The sequence below is a fragment of the Sciurus vulgaris genome (assembly GCF_902686455.1).
Source record: "Sciurus vulgaris genome assembly, chromosome: 7".
NCBI lineage: Eukaryota > Metazoa > Chordata > Mammalia > Rodentia > Sciuridae > Sciurus > Sciurus vulgaris.
Genome location: NC_136467.1, coordinates 49058831 through 49080546, shown reverse-complemented (window position 1 = coordinate 49080546; position 21716 = coordinate 49058831). Strand labels below are relative to the sequence as shown.

The window sequence follows — 21716 nt, the reverse complement described above, 5'->3', positions numbered from 1 at the left end:
ACCAAAGCTCTATTCCTACTGTTAGAGCAACTGACAACGTAAGAGGTTGTGGTGTCTCCAGACTTATCAGACTGTCTTATCAGACTGGTGTCCTGATAAGGGGGACATATGCAGTTGACCTGCAGGGAGTATGTGGCATAGACAAGATCATCTACCCGGCATTATGGTGTGAATCTAGAAATGTGACCCCCGCCCCCTGCCAAAGTTCATGTTTTGATGATTCCCAATGCAAAAAGGTTCAGAGTTGAGGTTTAAGGTATTAATGGAAGCTATAACCTCATCAGTGGACTAACTTATTTGATGGATTAATCATTTGAATGGCCTACGGAGTGTCAACTATGGGCAGATGGAGTGTGGCTGGGGGAAGTAGGTCACTGGGGATATGCGCTTGGGAATTATGTCTTGTCCATGGCTCCCCACTTTCTCTTATTCTGCTTCCTGGCTGCCATAAGCTAAGCAGCTTTCCCCTACCACACACTTCCATCAGATGTTCTGCCTCACTTCGGGCCCAGAGCAATGGAGCTGGCCAACAACAGTCTAAGATCTCTGAAACTGTGACTCCAAAATAAACTTTTCCTCCTCTAAGTTGTTCTTGTTGGGTATTTTAGTCGCAATAACAAAAAAATGACTGACACCTTCTATTCACAGAATTGCTTTCTCCACCATACAAATACAAATGTAGTCAAATGAGGAAACACTTTACTTGCAGTAAAAATAGTATGCAAACCTGAATTTTAGAGGCTTTAACAAATTTAGTTTCATTTAGATTGAGATGACCCTAGGTACATGGGGTCAATAAGGCTAGGTTATATAAGGTTATAGTCAATAAGGCTAGGTTTGCAGTACATTTTTGTTGTGAATCTACCACCAATTTGACTTCTGAAACAGTCAAATCAACTTCTAAAAGTCAAGATTAAAAAATTAGTTTGATACAACTACATAATTAAAAAATCAAGTGCAAATAAAGTTAGTCAAATACATTTTCAAGAAGTCTTTTTCTTAAAGTTTTAAAGAATCCAGAAATAGAATTTTTTTAAGAAATTAAATAATCACAGAGTCCAGATAATAGCATTATAATAATGGCACAATTACGAAGCCTTTTTCAATCCCTTTTCATACACAAAAAATGATCATGTGTAATATACATTCACATATTATTACACAATATCAGTATTAAGGGGTACCATAAAGAAATACAAGTGTCTTTCAGAGACACAAATCTCACTGTGCTATCTTACTAATCTGGCTATTCAGTTTCATTTCTCATTCTGAATCTGTAAATAAGTATGGATTATGTAACCTGATTAAAACCTATGATATCTTTTTACCCTGAAATTGTGTGGACCATAAAATTTAAATATAATTTGGTTAATACTGACCAAACAGTATAACCAAAGCCTGGATTTTAAAATCTCAGGAAATTATTACAATACTTCACTTTTTCTAAACAAAGAAGTTTTAGTCGTTTTAACCATTTTTACCTACCCTATGATTTCATGGCTATTACACAATATATATATTGTATACCCTGCAGGGTAATAATCCTAACTGGATAACTGGACAGTTATGGTATGTCTGTCCATAACTGGACAGTTATGGTATGCCTGAATTGGTCACCCATTTCTGGAAGAATTGATTCTTTTCCATGAGAATGAAAAAGATTTTACATTGAAGCCTTTTGCTTTAGCTGACTAATGGATAAATCAACTACACAGGCAAAAGGAATGAAGAAATAATTGGGCATCTCTTTCCTTATAACCTAGCCTTATTGACCCCATGTACCTAGTGTCATCTCAATCTAAATGAAACTAAATTTGTTAAACCCTCTAAAATTCAGGTTTGCATACTATTTTTACTCTCTAGTTTATTTCTAAATGTAGTCCATAATTGGAGAGCTCTACCAACACTATTTCCTTAATATAAAAAAGAGAGAAATCTGAGTTTATGGGGCAAGGTAGGCAGTGAAAGGATGGCCCTACGAAAATTAAAATATTGCTGGGATTCCAGGTTTAAAAGATTTTATTCTCCACTAAATTTCCCAGCTTGTTTTGTTTGTTTTCTTTTTCAATTCTACAACACCAACATTTTGCTTGATGTCGATGATTACAAACCAAACTTCTCCTTAATGATGACAGGAAATAAAAGAACTAAACATTTCTAGACGAGCCCATTCATAATTCCCAACTCCCAAGTATAGACGTCATTCACTTTTTTTAAGAGTGGCCTTTCTCAGTATAAGAACATGATGCAATTTGAAAAAGGTACTCAAATTAGCACCATGCTAACTCACATAGCATGTCCTTGCAAAAGATCCCAAGAAGTCACCACAGATACACTACCAGCAAGATTGGCCCAGATTAGCAAGGGCTTAACAATTCCATGAAAAAACATGATTATAGGAATGGCATATGCTTGACACACCATGCAGGACCAGCTGGGCCCTGCTTCCTCCAGGAAATTCCAGCTGGTTACAGAGCAGCATCTTTCCAAGACCATGATTCCCTTTAGGCCACCAGAGAGTCACAGGAGTTTGGGTTCCTTATGGTTCACTGGATCCATGTGGTCATCATGCAGACACATGTTGTGAGTAGACGTGGTGAGTGGGCCCAGCTTGGCATTTCCTCACTGGCTTGCTCTTCAGTGCCCCCTACGGTGACCCATTCCCCTAGCCCAGCTTGCAATTGCTGCTCACTTTGACTTTACCTTTGTTTTTGATGACAAAATATTCAGCTTTCCACAACTACTAGGAGCTCACTCTGTGCCTCTCTTGACCTGAGTAATTTAAACCTATTTCTTTCCTTGCCTGCTTAAAAGGAGGCTAAATGGAATTTTGAATTTTTCCTATTACAAAAATTCTTAAGGTTTTTGTCAGAAGAGATTTGAAATATCACATAAAATGATGTACTCCCATCCCTTACCACCACCTCCAAATAACTGAATTACATAAATAAAACATTACATGAGAAGTGCTTTTCTACAATTTATGGGAAGTAAATTTAACAAGAGCTGGCTCATTGTAGGAAAATTCAACTTATCTTTTCCTGATCCTTTTATTCTATACAGGGAGAGAAATTTATGTCAGTTAAAAAAATCTATTACTGCTTCTCATAACTGAATCCATTATTTTTCTCCATGATCCATCAGGGTAAAAACAAGAATAATAGATTGCTTTGACAGAACCTTGAACATAAATGTCCCAAAGAATCAAACATAGTAAGTTAAATGAGTTTCAGGTGGTATTAAAACAGGAAAGGATAACCTCCATTTTATATTTCAAAACCAAATCTTACTTAAAAATTTATTATTATCAGCTACTACAAAAAGACAGATAATATAGTAGTCATATTTGCACAATGAAATGGGAATATTTCCTATATATGCCCAAGCAGAATTGAACCCAAAGAAATGAACATAGGAAAAGGAAGTTTTTTAATTTTTACCTACTGGTTATTTATTATCTGCTTCTTGATTTTATTAGACTAGATGACTTTAAATAAAGCTATTCCTATACTCAGCCAACAGACTAAAAATATTGTTGACCTTATTTTACAAATATTTTCACTTCTATGTGTGGTTCTATAAACTTTAATTCCAGGTGACCTAAGGTCTTCGAACAATTGTGATGTATTTGCACATATCCACATGCCTAACAGATGTACAGAGAGTGAGGAGAAAGAGGAACTGGACAGGTAGACACAAGCCTACATTAATTCTAATAGTTAATCCCTCTCATGGGATTTTCTCAATGGATGGCTATCCAGCCTCTAATCTCTAATTTTTTTCAGATAAACCAACGTCCCAACTTATCTCCAGGGAAGGTAACCACATTCCCAGTTTCAATGAGAGACCTTCTCCAAAACTAATCAACATAGAGCATTCACATTAGGCATTTTATTGGTTCAGATCTGGGCTTGTGATTCAAGTTGATTTGAGCAGAAAAATAAGAATGATTTTTATGCAAATTTGGGAGAGAAGTTTCCCATTTTCTCTTCTTAGATGAGGCACAGGAAAAGGAGTCCTAGTTGCCAATGACAACCATCTGTGACCATGAGAACGTAGACAGTGCTGATGGCAGGGGGAGGTTGGAAAGGCCTAGGCTTTTGGTTGACATCATTGAGCTGTTAATGGTATGTACCCTGAAGCCTCTACCTCTTGCTCCCAGTTAAAAAAGAGTTCACAAGTTTACTGATTGCTTATTCCACATTGAATGAGGGATGTTGTAACTGTTTAGATATATTCTTCTCTTTTAAAGAAAGATCAGAAAATATTCTCAAAACATTCTGATTTCTCCTGGCTCATTTTGTTCATTCTTTTGTGCATGAGGAGATCTTTGAATATATATTTGTCTTTGAAACCACCTCAAATAAGTCTTACTCCTTATCAATTGAAAGGAGAATTTGACAGCCATTGCTTAAGAAAACAGTTAAAATTGTTACTAATGTCAATGCCTATTGAAGATAGTTAAAACCTTGTCCTGCCCCAAAAAAAAAAAAAAATTACAATTGCACAACTAAGTTCAGTTGTTATTCCTAGACTCTAGATTTAAATAGAGTTTGACCTGTTTTGTGGTCAATTAAAAACTGGCCTGGAGGTACTGCTCTTTTGTAATTACTCAGAAGGTCACAGCAAGGCTGCAGCTCTCATTTTATTTTCCTATACTACCTTAGTACCTGTTTCTCAGACTTTGTGGGCTATTTGGTGTTTCTCACATATTTCTGTGCATAATAACTCATCAGCTTTGCAAACTGATTCTTAACATTAAGAGATTAAAACCAATGTAGATGATTCTCAGATGACACATACTGAGGTATAGAAAAATTCCATCATTTCCTTCCACCAAATGAGAAAGATTTTAATTCTTTTTCTCAACAGCTGCTTCATTTTTTTTATGCATAGGAAAAATATGTGCAATTACTTCAAGTACAATCAAGTCATTTAACATGGCTTTGCCATCATTGTAGTTACAGGATATTTTAAAAGGGGAAAAAAATCTCAAAGCACAGGTCCTGCTGTGCAGCAAAGCAATCAAATTCCTTCATAATAACAGCCTGATGGGATTCAGCAATCCAAGGAATAATGAATAACAGCTCTAATCAGTAAACAGGAAAATGCTACAACAGTCACTGAGTAAAAATTGACTATCATCTGTTGATTCTCTTGATCGGCATTTCAAACAATAAATAGAAATGTAAGTGTCTTTTAAAAAGAAAAATAACTTCATTTAGTGTGTTTGATTTTATCAGGCAGTGAGAAAATGATACATCATCTTAGACTGTCCGGCAGTATTTCCCAGTCAATAAAATGCACATATAATTTTTTTATTATAATACATGGCCAAATTTACCCTATCACTTGAATATGTCAAGAAAACTGATTTTGCAGTTGGTTGAGAAGATTAAAGATACTTCCGGACTGGTTATTCTTTTTTCTTATTTTTAATTATTTCTTCTTCAGAGTTCATCTTACAAAGTTATTTGTATCTGAATATGAAGACTCTGTTTCAAAATAGTCCTCAAGTTTCCAATGCAGTGTCTCAAATGTTGGTCGTTCCTTAGGCTCTGCATTCCAGCACTCCAACATGATGTTGTAGAATTGCTGTGGACAGTCAGATGGCTGTGGAAGTCTATAGTTTTGTCCCAACAGTTGGATTACTTGAGCACCTGTCATACCTGAAAAATATAACCAACAAAAAGTGGGGACGCATAGATCAGACACTTCAATTCATGGACACTTAAACTCTCGGTTACAAAGCAAATTGATTTCTTTGGAGAAGCTATGAGATCTACCATCCTCTTTCCAGGCAGCAGAGATTAAAGGACACCCTGCAGCAAGTAATGTCTATAAGACTGCAATTCAGGAGCAAAGGAGAAGGAAGCAATAAACCACCTCATTAATGCAAATTATCACCATCAAATTTTATCTATCAAGCTCCCACAGGCACATGGTATGGTCAGCCTCATAACTCTGCCCTCTAAGTCTGGGCAAAGCAGTTAAAGTCATGCCTAAGTAAGTGACCTGCAGCAGAAAGGCCCACTTCAGAATTAATTACTTACCACTATATGGCGTTTTGCCATAAGTAATGATTTCATAAAGAAGGATTCCAAATGACCACACATCGGACTTAATGCTAAATTTATTAGTACGAATGGCTTCAGGCGCAGTCCACTTCACCGGCAGCTTTATTTCGTGTTTAGATTCATAGATGTCTTCATTATCTACCTGTTAATGCATTAAGGATTCAAGCCAATTTAAAGTGATTTTTTTTTTTTTTTTTTTGCTGCTCTCATTCACTTATAACCTGTTTCACATAAAATTTAGAGGGAAAATACACAAAATGAGCTTAGATCAATTGATAATTAGCATAGCAAATTCTGCAGCTGACAGAATTCAGCTTCTGAAAGGCAGAAACAATCTGTGGGAAGTCATTCATAAAATATTTGAGAACCTATTATGCACTAAGAATAATAGTGGAAGGAGCATCCTACTACATGTAGAAGAATTCATACATGATGGGATCCTGCTTCTCATCTGATGTTTACCAAATTTAAAAATGGAAGCAAAATATGCCTTCTTTTTTTATTTACTTCTGGTAATTAAGAGTCGCTGACTTTGATAACTACCATGTAACCATTTGCTAATATTGAAAAGTAGAATCCAAATGATTTAAATTAATATATCAACTCATTGGGCTTCTAATTAATTTATGCAAAGGAAAGATGATTTTATGAGGATCAACATGGGAATAATTTGTTGTTTTATGGCCCATATCCATATTTTTAGGGTACAATGTGGAAATTTAAAATAAATTCAGAGATTAATACCTCATTCTATGTCCTTATCTTAGTGTTTTTTGAAGGGTTGTCACCAAATGAATGGGGAGCGAGAATTAAAAAGCTAATTATTGCTCTAGAATTCTGGCAGCAGGTAGATGAGTATACAAAGTGAGCAAAGATGGGTAGGGTAACCATACAAAGTGCTCCGGTTTTTATACAGGAAACAGGCAGACAAATAGGGGTTACTCTTCCTGATTGAAAATAGGTCATAAGTTCAACCAAAACAATTGCATCTTTTTCAATTGAGTTGAACATTTTTTTTTCCTCTTTGAGAAAGAAACAGAAATAAACAGGTAAAATTTGTCTATAAGGTCTTGAGCAACTTGAAGTGGTCTGTGGGCCATAGGACTAAGAGGAACACTGTTTTAAAGAATAATAGTGAATTTTTTGGGCTACCAGTCTGTTGGAATTTTAACCTATTACAAAAGCTAATTAAAACTAAACTAAACTTACCTTAAAAACTCTTGCCAGTCCGAAATCCGCTACTTTATAGATATTATGTTCACCAACAAGGACATTTCTGGCAGCCAGATCTCTGTGGATGTAGTTCTGGGACTCCAGATAGGCCATTCCAGAAGCCACCTGTGCAGCCATGTCCACCTGGTGAGGCAGATGGATTTTTGATCCAGCATCATCTAAGGAAAAAGAGAAAATAAGAGATTTATTCTGTAAAGTATTTGCACTATTGAAGTGAATTCTGAGAATTTTGATGAATGAGCTATTGATGGCACTGATGTGCTGAGAAAGGAACAAGGGTATCACATGATCCAAACACAGGAGCAAGGATCTAAAAGGGTCCAGTTACTGCCATTTTTTAATACCACATATCACAAATTCATCTCTTCATGGAAACTGTTGCTTGGGTACTTTCAGATTACTTTTAAACTTTGCATAGTTTGTTTTGGTCATTGAGTCTATTGTGAACCTAATTTGCATGGCTGAACCAATGAAAAGTTCACATTTTTTTCATCAGAGTTTTCTTAAAAACTGACTCACTTATAGAAATGAAAAGTCTAGCAGTAGTTTCAAAATGCACATATTGCATGTGGTAAACGCCTATAATTCCAGTGGCTGAGGCAGAAAGACTGCCAAGTTCAAAGCCAGCCTCGGCAACTTAGGAAGACCCTAAGCAACTTAGTGAGACCCTGTAACTAAATAAAATATTTTTTAAAAGGGCTGGGGACCTGGCTTAGTGGTTAAGTGTCCCTGGGTCAACCTGCAGTATCCCCCCCCCCAAAAAATAAATATTATATATTATATATTGTATATATTATTATAATCATATATTATATATAATTACACATTGTGATTAATTATATAAATATATATTTTTTTTAAAAAAATATTTATTTATATATAAATGTTTGTACCTCTAAGCTTAATATGTATTTTGTAAATTTCCATTTCTTAGCCTGTTGTTCTTAGAACAAGTTGCTCATCTCTCTGGGTACAGACAGACACACCTTTAATGAGCAGCATTTTACCTACTGAGCATTCCCTAAAATTAAATACAGGAAATTTAGGTAGAAGGATTGGTTTTATCATTAGTAAAAGAGGTCGATGCCCTTTTATGATGACTTTACAAAACGGGGTCTTCAGATTTCATTTTTTAAAAGTTTCACATAAATCCAAATTATTATTATCCCTGTCCAAATAAGTAAAATATTATTACATAGAGTCTATTGGTCTTATGAACACAGGTTTAAACATAAGCCCTGATGTGAGTGCTCGCTAAAGCACATGAGTTAGGAAGCCTGGCTCAAAGCTAACTGTCAGACTTGAGATCAAAGCTGGGCCTCATATTTCTCTGTGACCATAAAGCTGCTTAGCACCCCTGTACCTGAGTTTCTTCATCTGTATAGAGGTAAGAGTAACTCTTACCATATTGATTATTAAAATGAGAGTTGAAACAATTGAACACATGCAAAGCATTTAAAACACTACCTGGTATCTAGGAAGAACAGTATAGATCCTAGTTCTTAATGTTATCATTGCTCCTAAGCAAAATTAAACATTTTGGGACTTAAGTTATATATGAATTACCAACGTGGAAATGGCTGAAGGAAGACAATTTGTGGGTCTAGAGCTCATACAAGAACTCTCAGCTAGAGATATAGATTTAATGGTCATAGTTTGAGTGGGAGTTCAAACACGAAAAGTGGGTGAGGTCCTAGGAAGAAACAGATTCATGAGAAACACCAATATTTAGGGTGGGTAGAGGAAAAGAACCTGAAAAAAAATTGAGAAGTATAAGCCAGAAACATAAGAGAGAAGTGTTTTAACAAATCAAAAATTTTGAAAACGAAAATGTCATCATAGTCAAGTTCCACAGATAAGCTCAGTAAGATAAAGACTAAATATAAAAATGATGTTAAATATAATAATTATGGGGTCATTGGTGAAGGGTTTTACTAGAGATCATGTGTAAGGGGCCAAAGGGTAATTGGGAAATGAGAACATGGAGACAGACAGCAAGAGGAGATGGAAAATTCCAAAACCCTAGTCAAAAAGGGAAGACAACAAGGATCTGGTAGAGGTAAATGTAATGTCATAGGAAAGCCATTACAGAATTCAGGAAAGTGAGGAGTTGTGATGGATAAAGTATTCAGGGGTCTCTGGGGTATATGCTGGCTGTGTTCTAATTCTTGATTTGGGCAGTGGCTGCACAGTTGCTTACTTATGCATGTTATAATTACATGTCAAACTATGCTACATGATTTATGTACTTTCTACATAAACACTATCTTTTCCAATAAAAAATGAAAGAGAGTCAAAGAAATTTTTAAATGAAAAAGTCTTAAGCACAGTGAGGTTTGTGTGTGTGTGTGTGTGTGTGCGTGTGTGTGTGTGTGTGTGTGTGTGTGTGTGTGTAAAAGCCAGTAGCATATTTAAATCAGATGTGAGGTAAAACTCACTGCTCACCTATCTTTTTGTCCTTTACGTTCTTTTATCCTGGGCACTCACAGAAAATCACATTGCACACCTCCCCTTACAGTTAAGTAGTTGCCACTAGTTCTGGGCAACACATTGTGTTCAGAAATGATGTGCATCACATATAGGATCTCATATCTCCGAGGCTAAAGGGATGACTTTCAAAATTGTAGAGCCATGGAAATCATGATGAGACAGAAGCAGTCTAAATTCTTGTGTTACCAAACCCACCTAAAAAAGCAGTCGAACCCCTATCAAAAATGTCCTATGTGTAATGCCACTGAGAGTTGTGTATTATAATAGGTAATATTATTATTCAATCTAAAACAAAATGTAAGCATACAGATAAAATATAACTCTGTACAAAGCATAATGGCCTAGTATTGCTGCTGTGATGCCTTTTGATATCACATCTACTCAATAAGAAAAGAAACTCTGACATTAAGAAAAGCTAGTGACTGACCATAAGCTATGTGGCAGGCAGCTTCTAAAATGGCTTGCAGTGATCCTACATCTTGGAATGCACACCTTTACAAAAGTCCCTTCCATTGGACTTTTCTGGACCCAGTGACTCACATCTTATAGAGAATATGGCAAGAGTAATGGGGTATCCAAGGTTAACTCATGAAAGACAGACTTAATCTTACTGATGCTCTGCATTCCATTGCTTTCTTGTTTGTTCACTCTAATGAAACAAGCTGCGAGGTTAGAAGCTGCCCTCCATAGCAAGAAGCATGGGTCACTCCCCAGCCAACGACCAGCAAGGAGCTGACTCCCTCAATCCTGCAACCCAGAGGAACCAATTTCTCCCGACAATCGTAAGAGTGAATTTGGAAATGTATTCACACCCACTAGAGCCTTCAGATGACTGGGGCACCTGCCAAAACCTTGGCTGCAACCTTATGAAACCAGACTAGAACCTGGCTAAGCTGTCCCTGATTCCTAACCACAAAAACTGTGAGATAGTAAATGTTTGCTGCTTTAAGCTGCTATGTGTTGGGGGAAGACATTGCATAGTAACGGACAACTAATGTAGGTTGATGTAGGAATGACATCAGTGTTATGCATACAGTTAAGAGCATAAAGTATCAAACAAGCTTTCAACCTTGGAAAAGTCACCTAAGCTGTCTGTTACTCAGTTTCTTCAACTGTAAAGTAGGGGTGATAATAACAACACTTAGCTCATAAGGTGGTTAGAAAATAAACTAAGTTGATACTTGTAAAGAACTTAGAAAAATGACTGCCACGTCTACTGGTTCTTACCTCTGTTCAACTCCTACATCCCCCTGACCTGCTTCTCTATTATCTCTTTGGTCTTATCTACAATTTTGTCCTTGTTTTTGCAATGTCACTACAGTGGCCTTTTAGGCACACTTTTATTTTACCTCAAACCCTTTGCCCTTGAGATTTCTTTTGCCTGATTTTTTTTTTTTTTTTTAACTTATCCACATGGTCACTTCTCATTTCCTGAAAGTCTTTACTCAGATGATCCATCTTGGTGAGTTGTTCACTGGTCAGCTGTCAATTTTTGGTTTTTTTGTTTGTTTGTTTGTTTCTGTGGTTTGAATTCCAGGGTGCTCTACCAGTGAAAAACATCCCCAGCCCTATTTACTTAATTTCTTCCTTCCTTCCTTCCTTCCTTCCTTCCTTCCTTCCTTCCTTCCTTCCTTCCTTCCTTCCTTCCTTCCTTTCTTCCTTTCTTCCTTCCTCACTTTCTTTCTTTCTTCCCCTCCCCCACAGGACTCTCTCATTTGGGAGAAATTTATTACAAAAAAAAAAAAAAAGAAAGAAAGAAAGAAAGAAAAGAAAATCAGCCAAACTTGGGAACTACAAAGACTGGAATATAGAGAAATATGTATGTTATTTCAAATATCAAATACAACATCTAATCCTATTACAGTGCATATAAAAAGGTTTTCACTGGCAGGCACAATACTGGAAGAAATTGGGTGATATACATTTCCCATCCTGAAAAGCACAGTAGACTAGGAACTGCCTAAATAAAAAGCAGAGCACATCTATACAACCATGCAGCAAAATCAATGGAAAGTTTCACAAACCCCTGGCAGTTTATATCTGCAGAAAAAACAAAAAACAAAACAAAACAAAACAAAACAAAAACCAATTGCATCCTATTATTTAAGAACCTTTTACCTTAATGATATTTATCATGATGAGCTACTTATGAGTGGCAGATTCACTTTAAGATCTGTCTATTAAATCTACACCTCTTGATTGGGAAGAGGGTGTATTTAACAAGTATAAATTCACTGTTCCTCCTGACTGCTAAGTATCCTTCAGATGAATGCCTTGGTAATCTTGCCCTGATGGCCTAACCCAGCATATGGCAGGGTTTGTATTCAGCCCTGAGTACCACATCAATAAACCACAGAAATCTTCAGTGCCTAAGGAGTCTGCAATGTAGTTACCTGGATCTTTTCAAGCTGATACCGAAAAACACAAAACTAGCTAGATTCTAAATCCCAGTCTTACTAGATTCAGATTAATCTATTCAATCAACACATAATCAGTGCACACCTTCTTTGTGACACTTTGTTTCAGCACTGCAACAAAAAAAAAAAAAAAAAAAAAAAAATTCTGCCCTTGTGCAACTGAATTTAGAAGATACTAAAGCCAGATACAGTGGTGCACACCTATAATCTCAGCAACTCAGGAAGCTGAGACAGGAGGATCGCAACTAAGTGAGGCCCTAAGCAACTTAGCAAGACTCTGTCTCAAAATAAAAAATAAAAAGGGGTGGAGATGTGGCTCAGTGGTAAAAATGCCTCTGAGTTCTAATCCTGAATACCAAAAAAAAAAAAAAAAGGAAAAAAAAAATAAGTCATACAATGTAAGATAATTAACAGCTAAAGAGAGAACACCAAAAACAGGAAACAGGAGAATCAGTAAAAGGAGAATAAATTTTAGAGTTTGACCAGTGCCAGGTGTCCTGGTGTATACTGTAACCCCAGAAACTCAGGAAGCTGAAGTAGAAGCACAAGTTCAAGGCCAACCTCAGCAACTTAGTGAGACCTTGTCTCAAAAAATAAAATAATAAAAAGAGCTGGGGATGTAGCTCAGTGGTAAAGCACCCCTGAGTTCACTACCCAGAGACGAAATAAAACAAAGCATAACAAAATTGAGTGTTGACCAGTGAATAATGCACCAAGATGGAATCACCTGAGTAAAGACTTTCAGGAAATGAGAAGCAACAATGTGGATAAATAGGAAAAAAAAAAAAAAAAAAAAAAAACAGGCAAAAGAACTCTCAAGGGCAAAGGGCTTGAAGTGAAATAAAAGTGTGCCTGCGGGATAGAAAGGTCACTGTAGTGACACTGCAAGAACAAGGGCAAAGTCACAGGTAAGGCCATAGAGGTGATGGAGAACCAGGTCAGGGGGACTATAGCAGTTAAACAGAGGTAAGAACCAGTGGGGGTCTCTGAAGGTTTTAAGCTGAGGAGGGACAAACTCTGACTTATATTTCAAAAGGATATCTCCAGTTGCTTTGTTGACAAAAGACTAAAGAGGACAAGAAGCCAAAGAGGGAGATCAAGAGGGTGCAGAATCCAAAGTGGAGCCAATCATCACTTGAACCTGGGTGAGAACATTGAGAAAAGGGAAAAGACTGGATATATTTTGAAGGCAAGCCAATAGGATTTGCATGTTGGCTAGGTAATGGGATGTAAGAAGCAAAAATGGCTCCAAGGTATTGGTCCCAGGTCTTGTCATGACCCAGGAAGGAATACAAGGATAGCAGATCTCTGTGGAGAGTACTAGGAGGCCAGGTTTGGGCAGACCATCCTGAGACATCTAATTGGCATTTGTGGTAGATGTTAGGGTTGCTCAGAAACATTTTCCCCTCCTTTCAGGCACTTTAGTGAATTGTACTGCCCTATTCCATTTGACTTGATTTGACCAAAAAAAAAAAAAAAGGGTCCAGAAGTGACAAAGGTAAGAAGCTTTACGAGTCAGGGTGAGATTAGTCCCATTCCCTTTTCCTACCAAGGTGATCAAAAAAGCTGAGCCACCAAGCTATTTTACACACAAAGCACAAGGAAGGAAAAAACTCTTGCTGTGTTGAGCCTCTGGGATTGGAGGACCATGGCTGCAGCACACCTGCACTGTCCAGACTAACACAACGTTCCAGCGAGAGGTCACGAAGACAGCTGCGTATATTATTCCGAAGTTCCAAGGAAGGAATAAAACTCATGGAACTGTCAATACATAAATATTTAAACACTGACATAGGATGAAATCAACAAAGGAAGCCAGGTGCGATGATGCATACCTGCAATCCAAGCTACTTGGGAGGCAGAGGCAAGACAATGGCAAATTCAAGGCCGACCTGCCCAACACAGTGAGACCCTATCTCAAAATTTTAAAATAAATTAAAAATTAAAGAAATTAACAAGGGAACTAATGATGTTGCAAAAGAATCCTGGAGAACTCCAGAATGTTGATAGGTCTGGGAGAAAATCACTTATTGAAAAGAACCAATGAGAAGAGGATGAGTCATCGGGTTAAGTATCTTGGAAGTCAAATGAAGCAAGGGAATTGAATGCTCCTGATAGATCTGCATTCAGAAATTGACAATTAGATTTAGTAATGTGCATATTATAAGTGACCATTTTATAATTTAAGTGACCTTACAATATGCACATCGTAACATACACTTTGTTAGATCTAGCCTGGGATCCTTCTTGTACTCTGTCCTGAATAAGGCAAAAGGAGTCACAGTTGAGGTCAGTCTTTCTGTGGTGGGTGACATTCTAAGTCTGATAAATGTGATGATCTTTATGCAATAATCTAGGTATAATTTTGTTTTAACAGCATTTATTATGTCACATATGTTCTCCATTCATTTTTGTTTTGAAATTTTAGGATTACCAGCTTCACAAGTCACCCTGAAATAACAGAATACTCTTAACTTTCTGAAATCTTTGTTCCATTGTCCTCACCTCCTTTTACCTCATACATCCTATCAATCTCACCACATTTCAAGAATATTACAGAAAAAGTCTGTTTTTCAAGCATAAATAATTCTCTCAGTATTTGATCTCAGTTTCTTTGAACATCACATTTTCATGCTTATTATTTTATTGTTTATTAAATTATTCATTTGTAATAAACATCAAAATTTCACAATGCCCTTAAGTCTTTTTTGACTGCAGGAAATGGATGGGGGAATAAAGCTAATAGTATATTTCTGCTTTTTAGTTTGAAAATTCTAATGTTGTCATGCAGAGAAAGCATTTTAAACACCAAACACAATATTAGCAAATACTGGCAAAGACAAAAACCTAGGATACCTCTCTTGCTCTTTTCCCTAGACGTATTTCATGTCCCAAATTCTGCACCATAGGAAATGTGACTGACAATGTTCAATTAGTTACTGTAAAAAATAGAGCATCATGCAAAACATCCATTGATCAATTTCCCACATTGCACTTAAGCTCTCTGATACGTCTATTGTGAACAATTTATCCTTCCACTACATAAATATTTTCCTTCCTTTGAGTCCACAGGATATAGCCTATTAAATAGTAGTTGAGCCATTCAATGTTACAACACTCATTCTTACAGATATACACATAGTAAATATCCTTTGAGTTAGAGGAGGCTTGCTAAATTGACGTTTATAGGACTAGCTAAACTAAATTCCTCCTTTTCTTTTTTCCTTTTATTGAGTCTTTAGCTTACTTTGGAGATATTCTTGCAGACTTCCATGTCTCATCAACTCTGTAATAATATAAATTGGATCTTCTAAAGTGCAAACAGCATAAAGCTGGATAAGCTTTGGATGTCTTAGACTCTTCATTATCTGTGCCTCCCTCAGGAAGTCATTTGGATCCATTGAACCTGAAACAAGAAAAGGAGGAAATCACTTTATGTTATTGAGGCATTCCTATCCTCACAGCAGTCTGGTGGGAATCACCGAGATTGCCTCCTGCCTCTCAGTAACGGAAGAGCATCGGTGTCACAAATCTTCAGAGTTATCAGAGAAGAGAATCAGCTCAGCCGGGGCAACCTAATTACTAGATGTGGTGTTGTATCAGGGATGTGCACTTTATATGTTATGACCCGTAGGTGAAAAACAGTTGATTCGGGCCCATGTAAAAAATGAAGAGAAAAGGAGAGACTGACAGTCTAATTGATAAAACACGGCAGGCATCTGAAGAACACAAAGAGGAGACATCGTATTAATATGAACACTGGAGGACACTGAATGTTTAATTACTCCAGCCAGAGCGGACGTCTGCCCGGGCCTTGGTACCCACTGTGGGAACAGTTGAAAAACGACCCTTAAACAATGATATTCTGCCATATTTGTGTTCTTATTTCTGTAGGAACATAGGCTGTGGGTCAAGCAGAAAACATTGAAGGGACATTCCCAAAAGTCAGTGACTTTTTTTTTTCACCAGTTTAACGTGAAACTAATATTCAACATTTTCTCCCGTACCACCCACTTCCACTTCCAGAGCCTCCAAAGCTGGATCAGATGATTTGGGAGACAGCATTGAAGGGTATTTTGAAGATTCATTTATAATTAAATTGTATTTAAATGGTTCAACTCTGACTCAACCACACAAGGTGCCAAGCAGTTTATGTCAAATAAAATCTAAGAGGAGGGAGGATACTTGTAGTTTACATTTCATCAGTAATTTTAAAATCTTTTACTTCTTCTGGATGTGATGTTTCAGAAACATTACTGTAACTGAAGAAATACTGTCATTTCACATCTTAGTATTCACTGTAGATAGTGCAAATATCATTTCCACTGATGTCCAAAGAGACTGTTTTCATTCATCATCCTCTCAATGTCAGAGGTTTCACAACTGACATTTGAACCTGGGTGTGGATAAGCTTTGACAGTCCAAGGTAGCCTGTGACTTGTTTGTTAATGTCAAACTAAGAAGAGTTTCATATGGCCTACATACAGGTTATTTCACATAAGCATTTAAGCAGTCTACCCTTTGAGAGTCCAGAAGTTTAGGACCCAGGTCCAGTCAAAACTCTGGATCCTGGAAAAATCTCAGCTCTGTTATAATCCCTGTGCAATATGGAGCAAGCTACCAAATCTCTCTGAACTTCAGTTTCTTCATCCACAAAGTATAGCTAGTAATCCTACTAACATCAGAAAATCACTATCAGAATAATAGCAATGCCTGGAACATGTGTATTTAAAGATTGCAGACCATTATTTGTATTATTAATATGCATACTTAGAGAAGAGAATAAGAAAACCAAAAAGACCAACTGTAAATATTTTTTATTGACTGAGGAGCAAAGGGATAAGGTGTTAGAGAAGAAAAAATAAATGTTTTCTTCTATATTCTTTTCCATTCCTTTTTTTGTTTGTTTGTTTTCTCAATTCTAGTTCTACCATTTAATTTAGTCCACATAATCAAATTGTTTAAAATTCGGAATTATAATAGAAAAATAACACCGGGAGGAAAAGAGGGCTCTGAATCATAATAAAGTACTTTGTTTTTGTTTGGAATAACTAGTTTGGTCTGGGATCAAACATGGATACCATATGACTGCCCCCCTCAAAATATAATGATTCATGAAGGTTCCAGTGACAACGGAATTACAATCATCACTCAGACATTTTATGCAGGATACTTAACCCATGCCCAAGTCAGACTATCTGCAAGAGCTGAAATCATAATATGCCAGGAGCCTCTTAGGTGCAGGCAGTTCAGGGAACTCCTCTGTGGCTATGCTGGTAGAGTTCACCAACTGTACTGCAAAGGAAACCCAATCTCAACCCAGTAGTGCAACATTAAATATTAATTTTTGCCTGTCAAAGCTACTGCAGGAGTTGATTTCAGGCTCATCTTTATTGCGTGGTAGTCTGCTAAGCAATAAATAGCTGCTAAGATTGATGAATGGCCCCAGTAAAGTGAAGACATTTAACCAATCACCAAAGCTGTTTGTTGCTATTACACTGTAAATCAATAATAATTATTCCTGTTGGAAAGAAAACTATCGTGCTTTTTTTTAACTATAAGAAATATGATTTTTTGTTCTCTTTTGACCTCCAGAAGGCCTTCCTTAGAGAGCAATGCTAGAAAGGATAGCTTGTTGCTTTTCTTTCTTTCCTATTTTGTGAGAAGAGAGGGAGGAATGATTAGATTAACGATAAATTTAAAATTTGATTATCAATTCAAAAAGTTTAGGATTTAAAAGCATATATACATGATGACTGTGAAAATCTTGGATGCTGAAATAGATTGTCCTCACTTAAGTGATGGCATCTGGCCCCTTAAAAGTGCCTCTCTGTTGTTTCTTCTGGCAGACGCAAATGCTAGAACTGAACTCCTACACCAGTGAATCTACAATTCAGAGTGTGCATCTATCAGCAGCAGAGAACCTAATATTTATTAAAAACTCATTGCATATATTTTATGTAGATTTGCTCAATTCTCACAAAATCCTATAAAATGGGGACTATTTAAATTTGCATTTCCAGATGAGGATATTCAGAAAGGTTAAAAAAATAACCAATTTACAAAGGACAGAGCCAGGTTTATCTTTAAGCTCTTAACTGTTAACAAGATCCTAACATTTTCAGTCAATGGCATCCTTGGTGCCTCGATAGTTTTTTTTGTCGTTGTTTTTGTTTTTGTTTTCACAAATGCCTCAGGCCAAAATGCATACTTAATAGTTTGCTTTCTTGGTTAGATCTAAACAACTAAGAAGTATTCATCCTAGAAGTTAATAGTCATTTGAAAAATTAATACAGGTAAATTGAAAGGAAAAAAAATAGTATTTCATTCTTAACCACAGTTATTTACTAAAGAAATACAAGTACTACATGACTTCTCATAATCAAATAGGAGTTCAAATAGAAATTCAAACAGAAGTTCAGGATTCAGTCCAATCAAAATTCTGAACTCTGAAAAAATCTCAGCTCTGTTTTATTCCCTGTGCAATCTTGAGCAAGTTACCAAATCTCTCTGAACTTCAGTTTGAACTTCAGGTTTAGCTCTATCATCCTCATTTACTGGCCCATGTGAATTTTTGTGTGGATCTTGCCAATATTGGTCCACAATAATCATCAAAAATCCAGCTTAATAAAAATACAATGTCAGAAAAAGGAATGTAACATGATCTAAATCTGAATCTACAAACTACCTGGAGGTGGCAATTTGTGTTGTTTTGAAGATGTTTACCTCAAAACTTTTAAATATCCCACAGATCCCCTGTGAATTCACTGTGATGCCTCAATGTGCCCTACCACACAGTTTGGAAACAGTGCTCTTACATGCACTGCCTGCCAGCAAATCCCAAGTGTTCAAGTTCTGTAACCAGGAAGCTTTCCAAATTTCTAAGAACTCTGGGCTCAGCAAGTAACAGAGGGCCCACAGAAAACTCATCTAGCCTGTAGAGTTGAAAACTGTATCTGTTTTGCAGAATAATGAGACTGCTTGTAAGATAAAAAGGAAGATTAACCTTTTGCTGCTCTTATTATTCTTTCCTGTGCTATTAGAGGTAGATATGAGGCTGCCACCATGATGTTGCAATTTTATAGAATGCCACTTCTGTGGGGTCTTCTACAATGGTGATAAATGAAAAATCCCAGCTCTGCCATTTACTAACTGTCTAATAATAATAAAAATATTTTTATTGGTCACCTACTAAGAGCCAAGCACTATGCAAAGCATTTGTACTAGGGACCTAATTTAGTCTTCATAATAACCCTTTGTATATCTTATTATCCCCATAACATAAATGATAAAATTGAGACAGAGAATAATTTAAAAAATAGCTCAAGATTTGAATAGGAAGTCTTAGGAAAATTATTTAATCACTATAAATTCTCTTATACCATCTTTAAAATGGAAGGCATAGTACCTGGAGGATTGTTTATTTTGGTATACTTTTACTTGCTTCCATGGGGATAAATGAAGATAGGAGAAGAAATACTTCTTCCATGTTCAGATTTGGGGTCCTTTAGATGAACCATTTTATCTTTTAACCATATTCAATTAGTGTTTAATAAAAACAGTTTTTCCCTGAATATCACCAAGTTTCCATCTGATTTTTTTCTAAGTCTTTATAGTCAGTGTTTTGTTGGTTTTTGTTTGTTTTAAACTAAGGTAGGAAAAAAAGGGAAGAAAGATATTGGAAGACTGAATCCTAACTTTAGAGAAGAAATGTATTCTTGGAATCTTGATCAGCAAACACTTTATGCTTAGCTGATCCAAGGAACATGCTCTGGCCTTTATATTTTAAAGCCTGTCCACAGGTTAAGGTCACCTGGGGTGGGAAGAAAGAAGACAAAACCTGCTTGCTGCCCGCACTGGCTATCCCATGACCTCATGAGCATTAACAGTAGCAAATTGAGCCGGTAAAAATCCACATACACCGTTAATCTTTAATATGTTCGCACCTGGTTTCAATGTTTTGACAGCCACTGGAGTAGTATTGTTCCAGAGGCCTTCCCAAACTTCTCCAAACTGACCAGATCCCAATCGCTTCAGAAGCTGGACGGAGTTTCGGTCTATCTCCCACTGGTCCACGGTTTTATAGGACAAATCAAAAGGAGTTGGGACTTGTATCTGTTTTGCAGAAAAACAAGAATACATATAAGAGAAAAGGGAAAATTAACATTCTTTTGTTCAAAATAATAATGTAGGTACTTGTTAAAGAAATACCACTTTTAAAAACAAAATGCTAAAAGTTACATTCTAATTCCTTGAAAATGTAAACTAAATGTAGGAGATTCTGCACTGTTAACTCCTTAGATTCATTCTCTCTCAGATCCTGCACTTCAATGTCCATCTTATACCCAACACTATGCTCACACAGGTCTGCAATGATGTCTATGCCTCTATACCCAGCTAAACCCTCCCAATTGCAGCCTAAATTGGAGTTCCACTCATTCACAAGGTCCCAAACTCTGGCTGTAGTATTAACTAAATGTATTATATATTTTTGCAAAATAAAATCATCTTGTCTCAAACTCATTTTCATTTCATTTCTTTATTTGTTCATTCATTCATTTAGTAAATAAAAATTTTTAAGTGTGAACTATCTGCCCTTCAGCAAACAGGCAACACCCCTGCCTTCTTAGAGCTCATAGTAAAGATTTCCATCTGCCACACTCTCTTTGTTGCAACTACTATACTCAACCATAATGGCACAACAGCCAACAACAGTAAACAAATGAGCATGTCTCTTCCAGTAAAAATTGTTTACAAAAATGAACATGGAACATTACTGGTCCACGGGCCATAGTTTGCCTCTTCCTGCCTTAAGTAAAAAAAGGACATTTTTTAAATTTTTTTTCTGAACTGATATCACATGACAAATACTTGAACATCTGAAAGGGGGATATCTTGAAGATAAAAATAGTTTGAAAGCAGAAAGCAGTTCACCTTTAAGCATGGTTTCTCCAGCTTGACACACAGGCCATCACTTGTAGTGGTGTAGTAGCTCACAAATTCATTCAATGTTGAGAAAGTTTTTCTCCGGGTAAGGAAAAAGCCCCCCTGGTCCAGTCTCCTGATTCTGTAGTGTTTCACAACTCCTTCATCTAAAACTGGAACCCAAAATAAGTCCTGTTAATAAATTTATTGCCAAAGTCAAGAGGATTTGTTTTGTGGAGATTTTTCAATATGTTGCATGAAATTTACACAGACTTCAATGTTTCTCAACTTTGTCTCAGAAAAGAGTTAAGGGAGTTTACTAAGGATACATAGAAGGAAAAAAGGGGGAAAAAATTTCAAGATCATAGCACTGAAGGAAATACAAGATAAAAATAAAGGACTGAGGTTAACCCTAAAACCACTCCATGCTTAGAGTTCCATGCTTAGAGGCCTACACTTGATTAAAACAAACCATAAAATTAACTCTGTCGTTCTAGAAATACAAGGGAAAAAATCTTGTCAGTTTCAGAAATCACAGTGTCCATGTGATAAAATCATGACAGTGTTTAAAAAC

General features: G+C 36.5%; 1 protein-coding gene across 2 annotated transcripts in view; it reads right to left on the bottom strand.

Moving 5' to 3' along the window:
- Window positions 1-844: 844 nt before the first annotated feature.
- Window positions 845-21716, bottom strand: part of FRK (fyn related Src family tyrosine kinase) — a 100888-nt gene continuing 80016 nt past the window's right edge. For both annotated transcript variants that reach the window (XM_079146602.1, XM_079146603.1), the window contains 6 exons: window positions 21152-21315; window positions 20164-20332; window positions 15465-15623; window positions 7287-7468; window positions 6054-6219; window positions 845-5669 (listed from right to left, as the gene is read on the bottom strand). In XM_079146602.1, coding sequence (XP_079002728.1) covers window positions 5458-5669; window positions 6054-6219; window positions 7287-7468; window positions 15465-15623; window positions 20164-20332; window positions 21152-21315 — 1052 coding nt within the window. In that variant the 3' untranslated portion in view covers window positions 845-5457. The remainder of the gene's footprint in view (window positions 5670-6053; window positions 6220-7286; window positions 7469-15464; window positions 15624-20163; window positions 20333-21151; window positions 21316-21716) is intronic.